At 40.2% G+C, this 20,458-nt stretch overlaps 1 protein-coding gene across 1 annotated transcript in view; it reads left to right on the top strand.

The window, feature by feature from the left end:
• The first annotated feature begins 468 nt into the window (after window positions 1–468).
• The window catches only part of LOC124165896, a 41,224-nt gene continuing 21,234 nt past the window's right edge, over window positions 469–20,458 (top strand). The window contains exons 1-2 of the mRNA XM_046543436.1: window positions 469–1,908; window positions 12,776–12,832. Coding sequence (XP_046399392.1) covers window positions 1,804–1,908; window positions 12,776–12,832 — 162 coding nt within the window. The 5' untranslated portion in view covers window positions 469–1,803. The remainder of the gene's footprint in view (window positions 1,909–12,775; window positions 12,833–20,458) is intronic.

Raw genomic sequence — 20,458 nt, 5'->3', positions numbered from 1 at the left:
GCAAACCCAATTAAATGCGCCGTGGTTGACAACACATTTAGAGGCCAACTTGTGGATTTTGTAATATTCGTGGCCGAGACGTTCGCCTATGCACCACCCTCAGGGCAGTGCTTCTTGCCGTTCCCCGCTCCTCCCGAGCGAAATTCAGCGAAGGGAATGGCCCCGCGCACAGGGGTTGAAAGGGGAAGTTCCCACCCCCACACTTCCCCTCCAGCCACACCCCTCCCCACCCCACCCCACCCTCCTAGAGTGTCAGCGGCGGAGCGCACCCCAGTTGGATCAGTCGAAAGCGGAGAATCGTCAAAAGAGGTCCTCCTCCTCCTCTTCTCGAAGCGACCGTCACGCGGACGACGACGAAAGTGCTGCCGTGTGTTGTGTTCACCTCACCTCCGTCGGGAGCTGGCGGTGCCGTGGTTTCCCTAGACAGTATCGCCGGCGCATTCTCCGTGAGCGGTGCGGACTGCTCACCCCAACTGATCGGAGAACGCTTGGTCTACTGAGGTTCTCGGCGATTCAAGTTCATCGCCAAGTGTGTTACTCATCTTTGTGTCCACCCGTACTCCGTCGTTACCCGATTTATCTCTTACATTTGGATCTGCAATCTGTTTCCGTAAACTTAGAGAAAAATTTTGGACCATGTTCACTCGTGTTTAAAGATTATTGCTCTTAAAATAAATCGCAGTGTGTGTTGTTGGAAACCTTGATTCATATTGTGAAGAATTCAACATAACGTTTAGCTGAATGCAATCAGTTTCTGGCGCAGCAAACTTTTCATTGCAAATTTATTAACACCAAGCGCTGTGCTTCACGGTGATGAAAAGGCAAAATGAAATTAAAAAAGCGTATACATTTATAAAAAGAGTCATTAAACTAGCGTAGCCCACTTGTGATAACTGCGGAATACGAAAAGTGACCGCCCGCCAGTTGACTGTATCTATGTCCATGCGGTCTTACTTCCAAGATACTGAGAAAGAGGATTCCACTACTTATAATTTAACTGAATTATTTCAAGTTTGGGATGCGACACCTGGTTTATCAGTAACCAACGCTGAATATTGCAGTTTGTTTTCATCACTGATGGTGTCTTGTTAATTTTTCATTTTCACACTAAAAAAGTCGTCGTACTGGTCTCTGTCAGTCCTATTGGCGAGACGATTTCTTACATCCCCGAAATCGGGCCAATACATGACGGAGGTCTGTTCTTCGCAAGAAAAACTATTAGACTACGGACGCCAAAATTACAATCGAGTGATTGAAAGTTCATCAATCCTATTGCCGATTACTGGCGGCGATATAGCGTTGCTGAAGTGAACCACAACATTATGAAGATGCTCCGTATAAGATGAAAAATTTTCATCCGTGGTTTCCGAAATACGAATCACAAATATCCTCCAAAAGAGAGTTCCTATATCCAGTGAAAAACTGATATATCGTCCGTACATATCTGGTCCGCCAACTCAGGCATACTCTTCATAGTCACCACGTGCGCTTCCACATGAACTCGTGAGAATGGCTCAAGCACTTCCCAAACAAATGGCGACTTCTAGCCTCCTGTTCCTGTTGCTCTGGGCCATCACCCTCGCAGTGGTCCCCACAGGGAGCGGCGCGGCACTGGTGCCACAACGCCCGGCATCTCCGCGCTCCCTGCCCGCCACGGACTTCGCTGCTCCGGCCAGATAGCGGGGACCGCATCTCCCTGCGACTACCGCTTCTCCCTCGCCGTCAACGGTGACCGGAGCGGGAGAAGAGGTGCAGGGGGATGCGTCGGCGGCGGGTGTGCGGGAGGGAGCGGCGGCACCCGGGATGTGGGCGGACGGAGCGGGGAGCGGCAGTGTCGACGGTGGCGGCAAGAGGCGGTGGTCCTCGCCGTTGAAGGTGGCCCAGTGCCGGGCGAGATGCCTCCAAAGGGTGAGAGCCTTATTTCTTTCTACTCACATTTTCTCCTATGTCGATTCAAAATGTAACAGATACACCCCACCCTCGATTCATTAATGCCCTTTATTCACGTATGGCCATAAGTGGGGTTTTCCTGCGACGGCCACAAACCACGCTGCCCGAAAGGCTTGACTGCTATTCGCTGGATGATCCAGAGGTTATCTGCAAATCTGAATAATTGCTTTAAACCAGGAATTTTACCGGCCTGTGTGCCACCCCTTTGATATGCCATGTAACTCTGTAGAGAGAGTCCTGGGTTTGGGGAAGATGGGTCTATCTGCCCTCACCCCACCCAGGTAAAATAAACTTCAGTCAAGTCAAGTCAGTCATATGCACGTTTCCCTACAGTCACTAGTAGCCCCAATGTCAGGTGAATTATGATTTTATGGAATTTTCACACTAAGGATATTATCGCACTTAGCACTTTAAATCCTATTGGCGAAGCGATTTTTTACTTATCCGAAATCGAACCTTATTATTTTACGAAATTATTTACTTCACAATTCAGCAAATTGATCATTCAACTTTTTAAAAATGTCATGGAAAATGAAAAAAGAATCAAGTGTAGGAAGGATTCTTGGGTGTTCCACTAAATAATTGGCTCGATGACTACCGACGTTTCGAAGAACGACTTTTTCTTCTTTCTCAGGGAATCTTCTCTATTCAGAACTGCAGGTCGACTAGCATTTCATCTACAGGGGGATCTTCTTCAGGCAGAAGGTTACTATGTTTTGAAACCCGGGTCGTGCTTTTTCAAATATATTAGTGAACCTAACTAAGTTGATTCTTTAATTTTCCACAATGGGAAGGCTTCACAGAGTTAACCCTGATACCATAAGTTATGTTATTAATGAGGGTCTCAAATTTTCCAAAAATTCCAACTTATGCTTCACGAGGTTATGACGCAAGGCCCAAGAAATATCTGGCACCAGTGAACCAATATTCATTGCATTGTTTTACCAATATTCAACTAAAATATGCATTGTTGTTTGCACAACTTTCATCGAAATCCGTAAAGGCCTTGAGGGAGGCACCAAACCTCTTGTCGTAGAGTGACTTTACTCCAAAATAACATTTTTACGCAAGACATTTAAGCTAGCGGCTTATCGCGAAATTTTCAAGTTAGAACGTCGAGGAGCCGCCCGAGCTCCTCATGAAATACGTATGATGTTGGGACGTATATTTCGGTCAACAAACGCGTTTAGCATTGATTCATCGAAGGTCTCACTCCTTCCTTATCTCATCGCGTTCAGATTTTGATTCATGCTAGCTTTACGCAACAGATTGGACAGCTTTCTTCAGAAATGATGCACCTTTGGAAATCTGTTGTAGATAACATTGTAATTTATTTCTGAGGTTATTGCACAGATTTAGCATAAAGTTGGCTCTTATGTATATTTACATGTATAAGAAGTCCTTCCATCTTGACTAGGGTTGAGGTTTTACTTACCATTCCCTGCAATACGGATCATAACAATTCAATTGATTCTCCACAAAAACCTCACATTCCTAGACTTTCCTCTTACCCAATATTAAGGAAAAAAAATTAAGGAAAATTGAGGAAAAAAAACAAAAATTCTTAGAAACAGGTAAGCAGTAACTTTAGGCAAAGCATATTGCATGCTCATGCAAGTCATATAAGTAAATAATGGATGGTTTTCCATATAGGTTACTTTACTTCTTTTGCTGCGCATAGAAATATTGCGAACACTTCCATTTCATGATACAATACAGCCACTTATTCCCCAAAATTTCTAATAAAACATTATTAAGCTGCAATTCCATTTTCTCGCAATTCACACAAACGAGTTGTAAATAACAATCTCTGCATTTAATGCACTTTTGAATGCTGGATTGTTTTAAAGTAGGTTAATAATGTTTTGCGTGAAAATCTCTCTCTCTCTCTCTCTCAACTGTTTCGACCCTGAACTTGGTTTCACGAGGTATTAGAATACAAAAAACGGAATAATAACGTGAGAATTGGCTCAAAAATACCTGAAATAACTTCTCCTTGGATTCATTATTTTCAAGGATATCGGAAAAGGAGACGATACAGACACTTATTCCAACACTAATAGCCTATGCTCGTGAATGAAATACCTGATGTCAATCATAACTGCGAATAGACATTATGTTGCGACTTGTCATTCATGCACAAAGATCATTTAAAAATTTCGTTGGATCAATATCAATCGTTCCCCTAGGGGAATTAGAGTCACCCCCTATGAAAAAATTGTATAAACCTGTTTCAAAATTTTATACAATTTATACAATTGCCATGGCAATTGTATAAATTGTATAAAATTTTGAAACAGGTTTATACAATTTTTTCATAGGGGACACCCCAATGCTACGCAACCAAAAGTCGAATTTAAAAAAAAGAAGAAAGTAGAGGACTTACAAATGTACAAATATCATCATAATCACTCGTCAGAGAACCTAAGATTGCTTTGACGCAGGTTTACATTCCATTTTCCAATCAGCAAATCATTAAACACCAACATTAATCTTTTGCTTTTTATACTGTTTTACTTGTTTCGTATATTTTATTCGAGGTTTTCCTTTTCAGTTTTTGTTATATATTTGTCGCCATCAGACCATCACGCCTCACTATGTGGCCCAAATATCACACAAACATATTTAATATAAAAGTGTAGGGTTTAAATGAACAAAAATCCTAATAGAGACGCAACCTGGCTTCCAGGTTGTCCTCCACGTCGATTCATCTTCCTGCGACAGTTTCGCTGGCGTTGTAGCAGGCGCCTTCAGGCTTTAAACGACGCGTAGGACAACCCGAAAGCCAAGCTGCGCATAATGAACCACACCGCGGAAGCATCCATCTGCAATCCTAATATATTTTTATCGCAGCCCCGTATAAATAATAAAACATATTAATAAATCGTAGTTTCTACATAATTAACCGAGTTATATGGAATATGCGGCAATAGGCTGTTGAATTCTCGAGTGGTAATCTGGTGGCGAAGGATCCTGGACGGGTGCGCGAAAAAACGGTCCAGTGATTCATGCTTCAGAATGCGGAGTCACGCTGCTGGGAGTGGAAATCATTAGTGAGCGTAGTAAAGCCGATAAGGGGGCACCTGACGAGTCGACGTAAAGCCATCGACCGCTCACCCTTCCCAGCATTCCACGCGGCCATTCATTCTCCCGATGCCGAGAGTGCGTGAGTGAAGGGGTGGAGAGGGGGGGAGGCGGCTAACGCACGCGCCGAGCGCTTCACTTGTCTTTCTGGCGCGAGAGCGATGGCATCTCCAGTCGCAGTGGTGGATTTATCTAGGCTTGGAAAATGGAAAGAAGGAGTGAAACTTAGATTGCGATAAACGTAAATTGGATGGTTAGAGTGGCTATAAAATCATTATAAGGTTATGGAATAAGGAATGAGTAATCAATATTTAAAACACTCTAATATATTTTAAAATGTATAAATTATGAGCGGTAATATAATTAGTATCTCTTTCTTGGGAGTTTAGAGGGAAAGAAAATAATGGTGTTTACAGTACTATTGAAGAAAGTTATTTTGTTTAAAAATAACGCCTCGTATTATTTGAATTCGTCGGAGTAGGTAAATTAGCGGGAAAAAATTAACTAAGCACTTTTGGTGTCCTCCCAAAAGTTTCAATTTTATCTAGTATAAGTTTTGAACCAATGGTAGCAACTAGAGGAACCTAGGACCCCTATGGATGAGCCATTGTTCAGGCAAGAAGGGAAAATCTACCTAACGATGCACCATTTACTTCTAAGTTCATGAAAAGTGACCTCTCTTTCACTATGATGCAGTGCAATCGGAGATAAGCAGCGGTAGGCCTAGAAATCCCTGGCAGGGAGTTGAACCGCACGCTTCGAGTTTCTCCGCATAAAAAAGTAAAAGCATTTTAACTTCACACAAAAAAATATTTAGTAACTGAACAAGCATTTGCTTCAGCACTTGATGTCAGCTTGAAAGTATATCAATCACTAGGTGCTGAAACTATAGCGAATATGATATTGAAAATGCTTGGTGGACAAGTTACCTTAGTTTTTTAAATATATTTTTAGGTTTTTAATATTTTCCATCAGGTTATGCTGTCTGTGGCTATGGACGTTCGAATATCTTATACTTCGTTTAGATGATTGTAAAAAATGCCAATATAATTATATTATTGAATTTGCTATTAATTCAATGCTATTAATAAAAAAATCCAGCATTTTGCATTTCAGACGATAAAACAGATAATGAGATACAGTGCCTTTTTTCTGTTGTAATAGGTAGTGGATTGAAGTAAAATGAGTAAAAAAGCTGCATATTGCTAGCGAACCTCGCCTGGCGGTGGGGTAAAGTCCTCGCCTGCCAAACCATAGGTCGTGGGTTCGAATCCCGCCTGGGTAGGTGATCCCTATCCAGGGTATGGATGTTTGTGTTGTACTTCGTTAATATTGGAAATCCTCGTTGTAAAAGGCCGTCATGTGCTGTTTACGGGGAATTTGATAATAAATAAATTTGATAATAAACTGCCTTCTTTGGCTTGCAGTATTTTTCTAGAAATTATTGCTTTCAGTAAAATCTATTCTTGAGCTGAAATTTAAAAAAAAATCTTTCGAAATTTCCGTATGTACATATCTAACGGTTAATGCAGATAATTAATCAGTAGATAATATTGATTAAATGAGGCATTGCACAATTTTACAATTAATTCTTACTCGTATATTTAACTCATGTAATAAAAAGAGTACGTTTTATTCCACACGTCTAATTACAATTTAGAAAAATAGGTATTCTGAAATGGAAACCCCTTTGGAGAAACTTTGTCTTGGGTTAACCGACTCGTTCTTACATGCAGAATGATTTAGTTGTGCTGTCATATAACAAGATAAAATGTATATGTGCTACCAAAGTTACAAAATATACATACATTTTTATGCAAAAATTGCCATGAGAAAAATTTTTTTCTCTTGGCAATTCTTGAATATTCCACCGCCGTTCACGCGGCAGGGTCAGAAAGATACATACATTATTTAGAGAAAGTAATCACTTTAAATTTTTACATTAATAAGGAAGAAATAGAAAACATGAAAAAAAGATGATTGACTGTACTCTGAGATGTACCATTTTACTTATCTTTAATCTTCTTCACTTTGCAATTCCTTATTTTTTATTGCATTTTGAGAATTTCCTCCATATCGTAACGTAAACCTAAGAGTAAAAATTATTATTAATGATAATTCACACATTATTTAATCATTTATTACACACAGGAGGATCTCGCTTCAAAGTAGAATCCATTACTTTCTTTACTTCATAAAGAAACATTTTTTCCCGTTTTTCATTCCCACACACGCTTTCGACGCCATAAAAATGAAAGTCCAATTGCCCTAGAAGGAAGACGCCATGATATTTCCCTTCTGCGCGGATATGATTAAGGTGAAATTTATGCCATTTAACTGCAAATCCACCTTATGGGAAGGGTGCATTAGCAACGGAGGAGGGCAAAATCCGACCCCCTATTGCTCGTCCGACCATTATAAAAAGGGGTGGATGCTGAACGAATTCATAATCGCCTCCGAAGAGAGAGATTCGTGTGCCCCCCTCTAACCCCCCTCCCCCGTCGCAAACCATTAAACCAGAATGTTTGAGGGTTAATGGGAGCGTCAAATGGCGTCTATAATGGTCTCTGCGGTGGAAATTATGCGTTATGTGTCCCAGAAATCAGTTAACGGAGGGGAAAAGGGGGGAGTAGCCGAGGAAGGAATACTGGCAGAGATCGCAACGAAGGGATGCTAGGGGAGGATTTACCATTCGAATGAGGATGATTGCAGCAAATGGAGGGAAAGATTGGGGTGGGGGGTTGTGTTGAATGGATAGGGAGGGTGGGATGGGGTGAAAAATAAGTCACCACGCACATTATAACGCACTCATGCGATAAGAGGTATTAGAGCCACAGTTTTTAGGACATATATAGTAAGCTCTTTTTGCTAATTATCATCGTTACAATCTCTCCATGCAAATGAATCGCTATTCACGGATTAATACCATGAGTACCACCCCACCGCAGTTTGTCACTCTCCGTTAATCTGGCCAAAGGGTAAGTGCAGGGGCAGTCAGAAATGTTTGGGTGGTTCGTAAATCCTAGGAATATGCCGCATAGGCTTTAGCAGTAATACTGAGCTTGGGCATAACTTGGTGGAAATCCTTTATCGTGGGAGCTGAAGGAATAAAATCCTTAATAATATTACGCTGTAACGAAACCATGATCGGTCGTATATAAATCACTGTTTGGCAAAAGCTAAGTTTTTTTCCTTCAACACCTATTGAGCTTATGTTGTAAAAACAAATAATAGTGGTTGAATACTTCATTCTGGTCTTCACCATATTTTAAAGGCCTGGTTACACCATACATTAACACGTACAAGTCAATGCCTAAATCTATGAACGTATGAATGAACACAAAAATGCACCGTCTAACCACCCAACTTGTGCGAATGCATGAACGAAAAATAGAGCGTGTTTTAATTTGGTTCATGCAGGCCCGTAGCGAGGGCGGGGCAACCAGGGCATTTTGCCCTGGGCGCAGCAAGTTGGGGGCGCACCGTGTTCGCTGACTAAATTTTTTTTTAAATTTTGATTAACAACGTTATCCGCTGTGTGGCGCTCTCAGCTCTCTTCAACACAATGAAATAGTTCCGAGGCTCCTTCACGTCGCAAAACGCAGACACACATAACATCGGCTCGTGACTTACGCGGTCGGCAAGTTTTTTACCGAAATTTTTAAATATTCTTGTACGTTTTACTTTCATAATCAATAAAATATCTGTATTATGAAAAAAAGTTTTCAATTAATTTTCAAATCTCCCGATTGCAGGTATATCAATGTTATTGGGGGGGGGGGGGGGGCACGATCCCAGTTAGCTCCGGGCGCCAGATCAGCTAGCGACGGGCCTGGGTTAATGCATTCGTACATGTTCCGTTCTGATCCACAAAAGTTATTCACGCAAACAGACATTAACTCGTATATGTTAATGTATCGTGTAACCAGGCCTTAGCAATACGATATCCAATTAAATTACTTATATACTTGAGGAAGATAGCTGTATTCTCATTCCACGAAGCACGCACTTGAAGTATCGAAGTACGATTTTTTCAGAATAATATACATGGAGAATATATGAGCAATAGATTTTATAATACATGATAAATACACTGCAATAGGTCCTTACCAGAATCAACAAAAACAGAAAATTAAACAAATCGTATCTCTTCGGAACCGAGCAAAAACTTTACTTGGTTTCGCCTGAATGCAACTACGCACTGTGGGCGGAAATCGGAAAAGCAGGAAAAAATTACAAAATGGCTTTTTTTGAGTTATAAATTTGAAACTTCGCAGATATACAATGAAATTTAAGGATATGTACTTCATTGGACATTGGTCTTATTCCGCAAGAATCCACCTATAACTTCACCATCTACCTACTTCGGAAAATTGTTCACGTTTGAACCTCTGTATCTCAGTAACAGGTAAGACCTATGTCAACTGAAGTACATATTCTTAAATTTCAGTTATTTCTTTAGTATATCTGCGAAGTTTCAAGTTTATAACTAAAAAATGCCATTTTGTTATTCTGTCCGGCTTTTTCCGTTTTCGTTCTCTCTGAGGATGGGGTCATTACAGTGATGAGTTAGACGCAGGATTGAAGAGTGAGGAATGGGTACTTAATTCATGTGGGTTAACGCGAGGAGGAGTACAAGCAAATCATTCCTGAAGTGTGGTGCAATTTTTGCTCTCGCCTGCACGGGCGATAGGAATAATTCCAGGGGTTTTTATCTATATTTCCGAATTTGGGGTTATTCGGACACTACTTGGAAATGTAATAAGTGACCACCTAAGTCGCACGTTTAACGGCTCACTTACAGGGCTCTCTTGCACGGGAACGGTTCGTTTTCATCGCGTACACGCTGTTGCCAGAAGAAATTAAGGACTCATCGAATGATTCATGTTAAGATCCATCATCTATACGAATGTGGCCATTTTCATTCGCTCGAGCATTCTTTTTACTCTAAACTAAGAAAGGGAAGTACTAAAGAATTCTCCCCTGGATCAAGAGTTCTTGCTGGTTAGTAACTCTAACTTTCAAATTCGAAAATCCTCGGGGATTGATTCCAAATATGATTGCAGAAAAGTTTCTCGGGTTTTCCACCGGTTGATGTCGTCCATGTCTCTCGACGTTTCGATCCGCGACTTGCTGATCATCGTCAGGGGATCTTCCGAATGATTCTTCGGAAGATGGAAAACCCGAGAAAATTTTCTGCGACTGATACGGCGGGAAAACCTAAGACCATACATCCAAATATGATTGTTCCCCGCATTTCAGACAGTAAGATCCCCCCAAGAAACCCTTGGAACCTCAATTTTCTAGATGCGCACTTGACCTTCAAGTGACTGAGGTTCTATTGCTCATGAATAGTATAAGACTCGGTAAACCCTTTTATGCCAGTGCTTCGTATGTGAATTCTGAAGAAAGAAAATTTCCCTTGCGGCTCCAAATAGTTCAGACACGATCCTAATCTTCGTTAATAGCGGTCGTCTTCTTTTCTGCAGCAACTCAGCAGGCGCCATATGGAGGAGAGAAATCATTTCCATTGGATAGAGGCTGGTCCAAATGTGCCAGATCCTCGCTTATTTTCATTCGTCAACATCATTCATGGAGTCACTGTAATGGCTTCTTTCCATTCTCTTATACGTTTTAACTCTGCAGCCTCAAATAACCAACGGAGTGCTCTCCCCTAGCAAGATGGTCCTTCCTCTGATAGCAGTTATTGCTGGATGCGGAAAAGCACTTCCAAGAGAGAGAGTGGGCTCTGTCATAAAACTTAAGATGACTTTTCTTGCTATGAACTCTTGGTAAATGCATTCAATGTTTATCCTATTCAGTATAGAGAGATTTGAATAACTTTGTTTTTGGACAAAAATTAGAGGTTTATCGCATAGACAATGAGAGTTTTTCGGTCGTAAAAGTAGCAACATTTAACATTCGCCTTTATTGCTACGACCCTATTTCTATAGTGGCTAAAAGATGATCACCATGCTAATTAAGCAATATTTTTGCCAATTATAGAACTAAAACTTTGTATCAAAAATCCTTATTGGTACTTTTAAGAAACAAACAATGAATAATTTAAATATTATGCCTCCTTTTTGGAGAAGGACCGTTATAATTCTGAATTTTACCATTTTTAAGTCAATAGACTTGTAGGGTATCATCGTTTTCCCGTAATCACTTGAGTTCAACCCGATTTTTCAGCTGTGAAATATACCTACCATGGCTCCCATCCTCGGAGAATTTGTAGTTATATTTAAATCATCCATAGGCTCTAGGTGTTCCTTTCAACCTCGGGCCATGTTTCAAAGCGCGAGCGTCAGGCATCCGTATACCTCCCTGCGGATGACTTCCATAGTTCTGGCTCAACTGTTCGGCCGGGTTTACTTTAGCAAGTTCAGAAGGATGGAGAGGGCTGAAGGGTGTTGAAATGGGAGGGGCTTTTGGATTTGATTGATTACCTTCCAACCAACCCTTGGCAACAGGTGCCACGCTGCAAAACATAATACGCCCCGGGTTGTGTGGCAACGCTCAGGATACGCATTAAACGGGAACCCCCTTAACCACTACAAGTAATCGACAGAGGGAAATGGTTGGCTAAGGAGAAAAGGGTTAAAGAAAGCACAGAGGGATCATAGGAGGAGCTGAACGATAGGTCCCCATCAATAAAAAAAAATTCTGCTTTTTAGCATATTCTGCCTCCTCAATGATAGACGGGTATGGGAAAAAGAACGAGGGAATGTACAGACGAATAGGAGAAGTCAGTCACCATTCATACTTTTTCATTCATTCTTTTTTATTTCCTTTTCCATCATAATACACATGCACGGAATGTTAGAATGGAGTTTCTCTTCTTCGAATGGAGTTAGAATAATAGGTCTTTTTTCTATTTTGAATCCATAGGAAAGCAACGATTGGCTGAGCTTGATTTTTACGTCATCGACAGTCGCAAGGGAAGGAAAGGAAAAAAAGAATGCTTGAATATTGACCTAAAAAATTCATCTAGGTACATCTATATAATACCCCGCAAAGCGGCCCAATAGTCAAGTGGCGGGGAATGTTAGGACACCAGCAGTTTACGCATGAAAAGGAAATCTCCAACAAAATTTCGCCTAGCATTTGGTAACGTCTTTTATCGTGAGGAGGAAAAACGAATTCCCGTGGAGCACCGCACTGCACTGCACTTGAAACAGGTAGTTTCAGAAGACACAGAGAGTGAGTGAGAAATTTAAGGGGGCAAGACTAGAAGGAAAAGTCGCAATGCATAAAACAATCAGGAAACCCAAGGTGTTAGCTAGCAAAAGAAATTAATGGAGTGCTTCAGTATACTAAACTTAGGAATGCAGTACAATGAATGACTGCCTACTCGCGGCTCTTGTACTTTCTTTCAGTATTGTAATAGAAGAGTCTGAAGATGCTCACTGCTAAAGTCAGCCCCAATTTCTCGTCGTCTTATTCATGTGACGGATGGAATTTAACACCCCTAATCGATTTCGTCTGTGGCATAGTCAGTAAAAGTTTCCGGAGGGATAAGGAGGGTGGCTATAGTTCTATCATGCCTGCTCTCCAAAAGAAGCTAATTTATAACGCATATTAATTATAATGAACTTATTAATAAAAAAATTAGCAGTAGTAACTTACCTATGAGTTTATTGTTTAAGTTTAGTTTTTTATATTTTTTTAGTATTTGTCGCGCAATATGCGAAAATTTCCTTTATAACATCTCATCTAATATTTTTTCTCCATTTTCCAGTTTTCTGGTGGACCAAGCAGGGATGCTGTGTGCATGCAGGGACCTGACTGTTTCATGGTGAGTGTGATCCCCAACAGTTTAAAAACTTAGTCCCTGATGAGTCATAAAAACTTAGTTCATCATCAAATGGGCAGCCGAAATCGTTAGACATAACTTGAACTCGGGGAAACTATGAAAAACAACATCACAGCTCAATATACCACGCTAGTATGCCATAAATATTCTAGTATAATCATCACTGGCTTGCATTTTTGTTCATCATTATAGACCATGACGTAAATGAGGAATTCATTCTCAACTATCACAACAATTGTCAGCGATGCATCGCCCATTGCCAAAATTGAAGGCATACGCTTTTGAAGAGTGTGACAAATCATCAAAAGCAAAGTAATAAAAGAGGCTGGTGCAGTAGCATACGATTTTCCTTGCTTTCTTCAGGCACGTGATGAGCTAATTTCCTTCATAACCACAAAAAGCATTAAAATTTGTTACTGCAGCATTCATTAATGCACCGAATAAGTTCAACAGATTCAGGCGTCAATTGGTGGAAGTTAGACATATTTAAATAAATAAAAGATCGTAGCACTTTTCCACAAAATATTTTACTGCGGACAACGCGTTTCGGCTCACTGAGACATCATGTTGTACCAGATGATGGCTCAGTGAGCCGAAACGCGTTGCACGCAGTAAAATATTTTATGGAAAGTGCTACGATCCTTTATTTATTTACATCATTCATCAAGGCATTATCATTCATTTCCGAAACCATTGGATATTTGATGATGAGACTCCTTCTCCTGAGATAATTTTTAGTCTTCTTAATTATTTCATCTACCTTTTGTTCTATTGTAAGCCAAATTACGCTCGGCATATAGTAAATACATGCCTTCACATTCTATGGATATACCATAAAAGAAGCAAATTTTGGTGTATTTTCAACGAAAATTAATTAAAAACACTTCACGTAATTAACAGAATATTCATTCCGTGCTGTTTCCAATTGAACTATGACATCTTAGGTTAATATGCATCTATTCATAAGAAATGAAAAATTTGTTTATTCTAAAATAGAAGTCAATTTTGATCTATGTATTTGCAAGGCTATTTACTATGAGTAGCAGTTATGAGACTTTACTATGAGTAGCGGTTCTAAAATACATTTTGGTAGGTACATTTACGAAGTATTAGCTATGAGTTAATGTTTGTTTATCATTGGTCACTACTTTCTTGACAAAACACGTAAAAATCCTTATATATTCCTATTTTTATGTTCAAGTTCGAAAACATACTCTTTTCTCCGGCTAATTCCAGTATATTTTTCTAAGATTGCTTTGAAGTTTACCGTAATTGTGTTTGGCTGAGACTTTGGCAGAATGGTCGGTAAATTAAGAGAAATTTTGCTAAAAAATATCTGTGGAAACTGCAGTTGCGCGTTGATTGCTTCGAACTCCTTTGAACGATAATGCAAGCTGTTTCTTCCACTCGGCGAGTTGAAATAAGTCATCATTTCCGACGGAATCCTTCCATCCTCGGGTCAAATTAATCGTGTCCTTTTCTGTCAACGCAGTTGCGCGCAGTGATACTCATTAAGGACATCTGTTCCTTCCCTCTAACGAGCTTGCTCAGTGATAGTTGGGTTTTTTGAACGTAGCAACTCTTTTCCCCTGCGGCAGCTATCCCCCTCCCCGCTTTTCCGTCGTTTCTCATTTCGCAAGAACGTTAGAGGCCGGCGAACGTGTCTTTTCGAACTCTCCTTTCGACGTACTACTGACTGCTCTAATTGACAGGAATGCTTTGTCTCTACGAGGGTTCCTATGCACTGGTCGCCCTACAGTAAGTACTGGTAGGTACTTACATCCCTCTCTGGCTCGGTATTGTTGCCGAATACAGTCATAAAAAAATCGATTTGACCTGATACGCGAGGAAAACTGTTCACAAAAGCGCTACTGCTTTCTAAAATATCTGAGTAAAAGAAGAGCAATTTTTTGCTTCTATCAGTACGACAAAGAATAAAATACCAAAATCTCTAGATTTCGTGATGGGAATGATTGGCTGCCTGCACAAACGCTTTTGTTTAAATTGTGTTTCTTCTATGTAACAAAGATTGAAATCTAATGATCCAAGGTAACACGATGGGTCAGATTGCCATATTTTTGTTGTCACGTTGTTTATATCTATTGGAAATTATATTTACTATTTATCCATTATTATATATATCCATTGATTTTTAAACCTTTCAAAGGATGAAAAAATGGGAGTTTAGATAAAATGACTCGTGAAGAAGTATTTATTGGCTAAATTTTTTCAAATATCAATTTATCTCGATTCTGAAGACATGTCACCTTAAAATTTCTTCATTGGAGTAATTAACTAGACCCGTACGCGTAGTACGCTCAAAGCAGTTCGAAATAAAAAAGAGCTGAGGCCAACACTGCAGCCATCAGCATTGGGATTAATTCAACGCGAAAACATCTCTAGGCTTATCCACGTTACACACTGGAACCCTCTAATTGACTTTAAGGCATATTTAGAATAGAACAGTGGCGTAAGAGTATTTCAGTCAAGTCACTGTACAATAGTACATGTGTACATGTATCACGTTCGATTACATGTATAGAAATAATTCGAGACACAGTTTTCCGCAGGGAGAAAAAGGAAAAGTTAACGCCTTGCAATAATCATTTTTAAGCCATTGATTCAATCATCACAAGACCGAATATTACTAAATAAATCCAATTCAAACTCTGAAATCCTATTTTTCTTGTGATAATACAGAAAAAGATGATAAGGGGTGAATAACTAGAGCGAGAGCTCTCTGGGAAACGTAATTGACTTCACTTCACTGAGCTGCTATTCAAGCAATATCCTACACACTGGACATCTGCACTGAAATGGCCATATGGTCTAGGTCAAAGGAATATAATGAGCGTAACTTTTGTCCGCGAAAGATATAAGGGTGTATAAAAAGGAATGGGTAGAACGTCCACTGGATAGTAAGGGAACAATGGACAGAATAAGCCAAATTTTCGGTGAAAGGTGCGTGAGTGGAGAAAATTGCTGGCGGGGATTAGAGACGGGAGGATGTAGGCAGTTTCAAAGAGTAATAAGGGATAAGGCATGGATGTGGGGAAGTAAGATGAAATATATTAGACTTTCTGGTTGAAGTAAGGGAAGACTTTCTTCGTGGGGAAGACAGAAGTTATTGCCTTACTTTCTCATGCATTTGCGATAGTATTACCCTTCTGCACTATTATTTTTATATGTTATTCACATTAAAAGCAGTTGTAAAGTTTTTGCCATACTTCCGTATCAGTTCCTAAGAGCATAAAAATATGTTTTTTCAAGTCTTTCATAAAACGGGAACGCTTGGAAAAGTTTCTCTTCCATAGGTGCATATGGTCGTGATATGATGATATAGATACTGGTCGAAAACTACTCCAATATACTTAAAATTTACTTTCACCATGAGTACGAGTTTTTTTTATAATTCCCTGATTTTTCTCTACAACGTGCGGTATTCCAAAAATTCCTATCCTATTTACTATTAATCCTCTTCCATGTGTACGGTGATGGATTTGTAGACAGCAAAATAAAATAAAAGGCATCATATCATTCATGTTTTAACGTCAGCATCATATCGATATAATAGCTTGTTTGTAGTCTTGACTAATTGAAAGGATCGTTAAAAACGCATTTTTCCGTTCATTCTCTCCATTATTAGTGCCTGATGGTGCAATTTTATTTCGTAAGAAGAATCTTTATCCTTGCCTATTATTTAAAAAAAAAATCAACAACATCGTGACTTGCTTCATTCTTGTAAAAAATATGAAAAATTAAAATAATGCGTCCCAATTTGGTTTTCTAGGCCCCATTGACTTATAAAAGATTCATTCTCGTATTCTTCACGGAAATCTTAAACCAGAAGGGTGACTTTGCACGCGCGTTACAGGTAATAGCACGCAATTTAGCGAGCCAATTGCCAGCCTCCCTCAAGAGTACAAAGCAGGACATTGTAATTCAAGATTTTGTGTGGAGTGTATGATTGTGGTGGGTAACTGACACTGACCACGGCATAGAATAGATTCCATGAATTATGTAACCCCGGCGGGTATGTGCAGGGTTTTATCCAAAAGAATAACAAAAAAAATACCCCCCGAACGCCCAGTTGCGCCCCAGTAATCATCGAGGAGACTTCCTTATTTTCGCCGATAGCATCGGTCTCTCGAATTTTGGCCCTCGCGCTCACAGGGAAATGAGGCGAAATTGGGCCCAACGCGAGCAATCGCCGCTAACATCCACTCCGGAGTCCTAAACACTTCCGGCGAGTTCTCGTGATATCGCTTCTGTTTCACCCCTGTTCCCTGAGAACTCGCACACGGAGCCCCCTCGGACAGTTATTTTCGTCTCGATGGAGTGGAGGGATAGCGGCAGTAATGTCTCAATCCTGAGATACGCCCTACCTGAAATCCTGACTGTGTGGGGAAAGCACCCCAAGTTGCCACCTTTCGAGGACCCATGCCTGATAATTATTCACCTTCGCTCACGTCATGCTTTTCCACCAAGAAAAACAACATTTGAGAGGGACATTTTCCGCCAATTAATTTTTGTTACGTCATGGACTAATCTGTCATGACGGGAGAATTAGTTATATTTCAAGCATAAATATATTGTTTGGAATATTAGTACATTGTCATTATAATAGAATATGAACATCATTTTCAACCTGCGGTGGCGGTGGAACAAAGTCTTCACCTGCTAAAACTGAAGGTCAGGATCGAATATCATCTAGGTAGGTTGCCCGTATCCAGGGAATGTGGGTTGGCGATCATATATCGGCGTTATTTGCCAGATTCTCCCATTGTAAAGGCCTAAAATGCGCATTTTTACGGGTGGTGAAGATAAATTTAATACTTTCAACAATTATTCCCTTCATCACAGTAAAATTCCATGAAAATTAGCCGGAAACTGTTGAATCATTTTAATACGTCGTTAGTTCGACCACAAATCTCACTTCCTGAAATGTGTTTCTGCAAAATTGGTACTTCTCACAAATGTGAAAGCATGTTGGTTTTCTTCCTCTCGCTAATAGTGACACTGATTTATTGAATTATGTCGTACAGAAAAAAATTAATCTGTCAAAGAAAACCAAGTTACCATTTTGTTTATAAAAATCAACTTTCACATAGCTGAGTATGATGCTATTGACCATATTGACACTGTTTTTCATGTTCTATCACTCACATTGCAGTAATTTTCAGAAAAATAACTGATAAAATTTCATCTTTAAAAATTGCATACCTATAATATTTAATTGCATATCTATAATTATATATCTGTAATGGTCGATATCTATACTCAGCAGACAGTATCACCTGGGTAATAAAGAATTTACAGAAATGTATGAGGAAGCGTTTAAAGAAATAGCAAAATAAATAATAAAACGTTTGTGTAGGCACATCAGTGTTAACATGTTCAACTCAGGGAAAGAAACGGACATGGTGCGGACAAAGTCCTTTTCCATCCCCTCTCCCTGCCTAAAGATACCCTTTAGAGGGAGAATTAGCATTGATAAGAAACGATCGATATAATGAGGCAAAAGAAGAAAGGCGATCGAAGACATTTGACTGAGCAATTTTGGCGATCTGTAAGATTAGAAGGTGATCGCTACTCTGCCTTGGCGAATTTTCTCTCCATCTATAAGGTTACGTGGTTTTCGCTCATAAAAATATCCCGTGTTGATTACAAAACCCTTATATTAATGTGAGGCTTAGAGGATACAGATTTCGCTTGAAAATTGATCAAATTGTTTACAGTAGCTACAATTTACGAAAGACGAAAAGTTTACTTGAGCCTGGTGGCTCGATTCTTACAAAATCTCACAAATTAATTGCCGTTTAGAATATTAATTTACAACACCGTTAAAATAAAAGTGAGTAACGAGTAGCTATCTCAAAAATTCCTTGATAAGATACTATCATCTTTCTAAGTCTTTCATGAATGGCATTTCTAGTGTAATCAGTTTATTAGATGTGTCCTACGCATAATAACAGTTTTCATATCATAGCATCTCTATTCACTCTGTGATAATCAATCATACTTCTTCTTAGCTTTTTTATTTATTTTTTCCGCCCTCAAACTGTGCGTACTCTCAAAAATATTGCATTCATAGGAAACTAGGGATTTATATAGTATTCGATGGTCGTAAAATAGTCAGAAAATAATCACACTCATTATTGAGTGCGACAATACAAATGAAAGAGGCTATTTTGTTGGTATGTTTATCACCTATCCAAACGTGTATATATGTGATGAAGATCGAAGCAATTTGCCGGGGAATCGGGAAACAATATGTTGCTTTGGAGATTTTTCTGTGATGCCACCAAAAACGTGCCTGTTGAATGGTGAAACGAAGTTAGCTGGATGGAAGGATGGTTATGCGAGCGTACACTGCCTATAACGGGTCCTAGCAGTGTGAAAAAAAGCCATAAGAAGCTAATTTGAACAACACCTCATAGATAACCTCCCCGAGCTATATATTCGTGCGAGCGGAAAATACCTACCACGCTTCAGCAACAATTCAATGGTACCCAAGGCGCGTGTAATTGTCCCGTCCGTTCCAGAAACGATATCCTGTCCTCTTTCACGCATTCCAGGAAGGCCACGACCCAGAGCGATTCATATGTCCCATTTTCCCCGCGACGATGGGAGGGCACTTTGCCCAGTCCCACAGTTTGAGGCGGCCTTTTGCTGGCTCCCCATTCTCCCTCGCGGGGCATTTTGTGGACCCTCCCACGATGGGCAGCATCTTAGCCTTCATCCCAGGGAAACGAGGGGCGTTTTGCCCTCGAAAGGAGGCAGAGCAGTTCAAAGGATGCCAGGTGCAAACTGTTGCCCCGAAGGGCGGCAGCGAGACACTTTTCGGGTGGTTCGAAGTTTGTGGGGTCGAGTTTCCTTATCCGATCCCCATTCATTCCTATGTATATCCTCTGGGTGTGTGTGTGAGTTGTGGCTCACGCATTGTGCGTGCTTATGTCAAATGTCCCTTCAAAATACGGCCGGCTCGGCTTTTTTTTCTTCCGCGAACTAATCTGCCCCTCTTCTATGGCGAGAGAGAGATACTAAACGCTTTTTGTCGCCTCGGATTCAAAGGGAGGCATTTCGCCGACCCCAGAGGGGCAGAGAAGAGAATCCTCCGCATCTTCCTTTCTAGCTCGGATTTTCCGCTTGGAATTCCTTCCCTCCATTCCTAAGGAGATCAGGAGGCGTCAGAAGAAGCTGTGAAATACATCGCCTCGCTGTGAGGAAAGAATAACACACAAGGAGAAGCGTTGAGGCGCTGAGGATCGAGTTGCTGTAGCACCACGTGCACTGGTTTCCTTGAAGTTAGGCCTCTAAATTGCCAAAAATTACTGTATTCGAAAAAAGTTCTGTGGGTATATCGCCTTAAACCTTCCTATCAGTGTGCCAAACAGGACATAAAATGGCTTCATTGGCACTTTTTGCTGAAGGTATGCCTATTGTTATTTTTTTTACAACCACTCTAACTCTCACCAAACACTCCTTTTTCACCCGGTGTACCAACCACCATTTCTCTACAGCATATCAAGCCCTTAAAGTGGCCAATGCCTCTGCAAAATCGACGAAATGTAGCGCATATGAAGAAATTGCTGTAACCTTTTCATT

The sequence above is a fragment of the Ischnura elegans genome, chromosome 9 (genome assembly GCF_921293095.1).
Source record: "Ischnura elegans chromosome 9, ioIscEleg1.1, whole genome shotgun sequence".
NCBI lineage: Eukaryota > Metazoa > Arthropoda > Insecta > Odonata > Coenagrionidae > Ischnura > Ischnura elegans.
The sequence above is the reverse complement of the archived record's forward strand: the minus strand, read 5'-3'. Positions and strand labels throughout refer to the sequence as shown.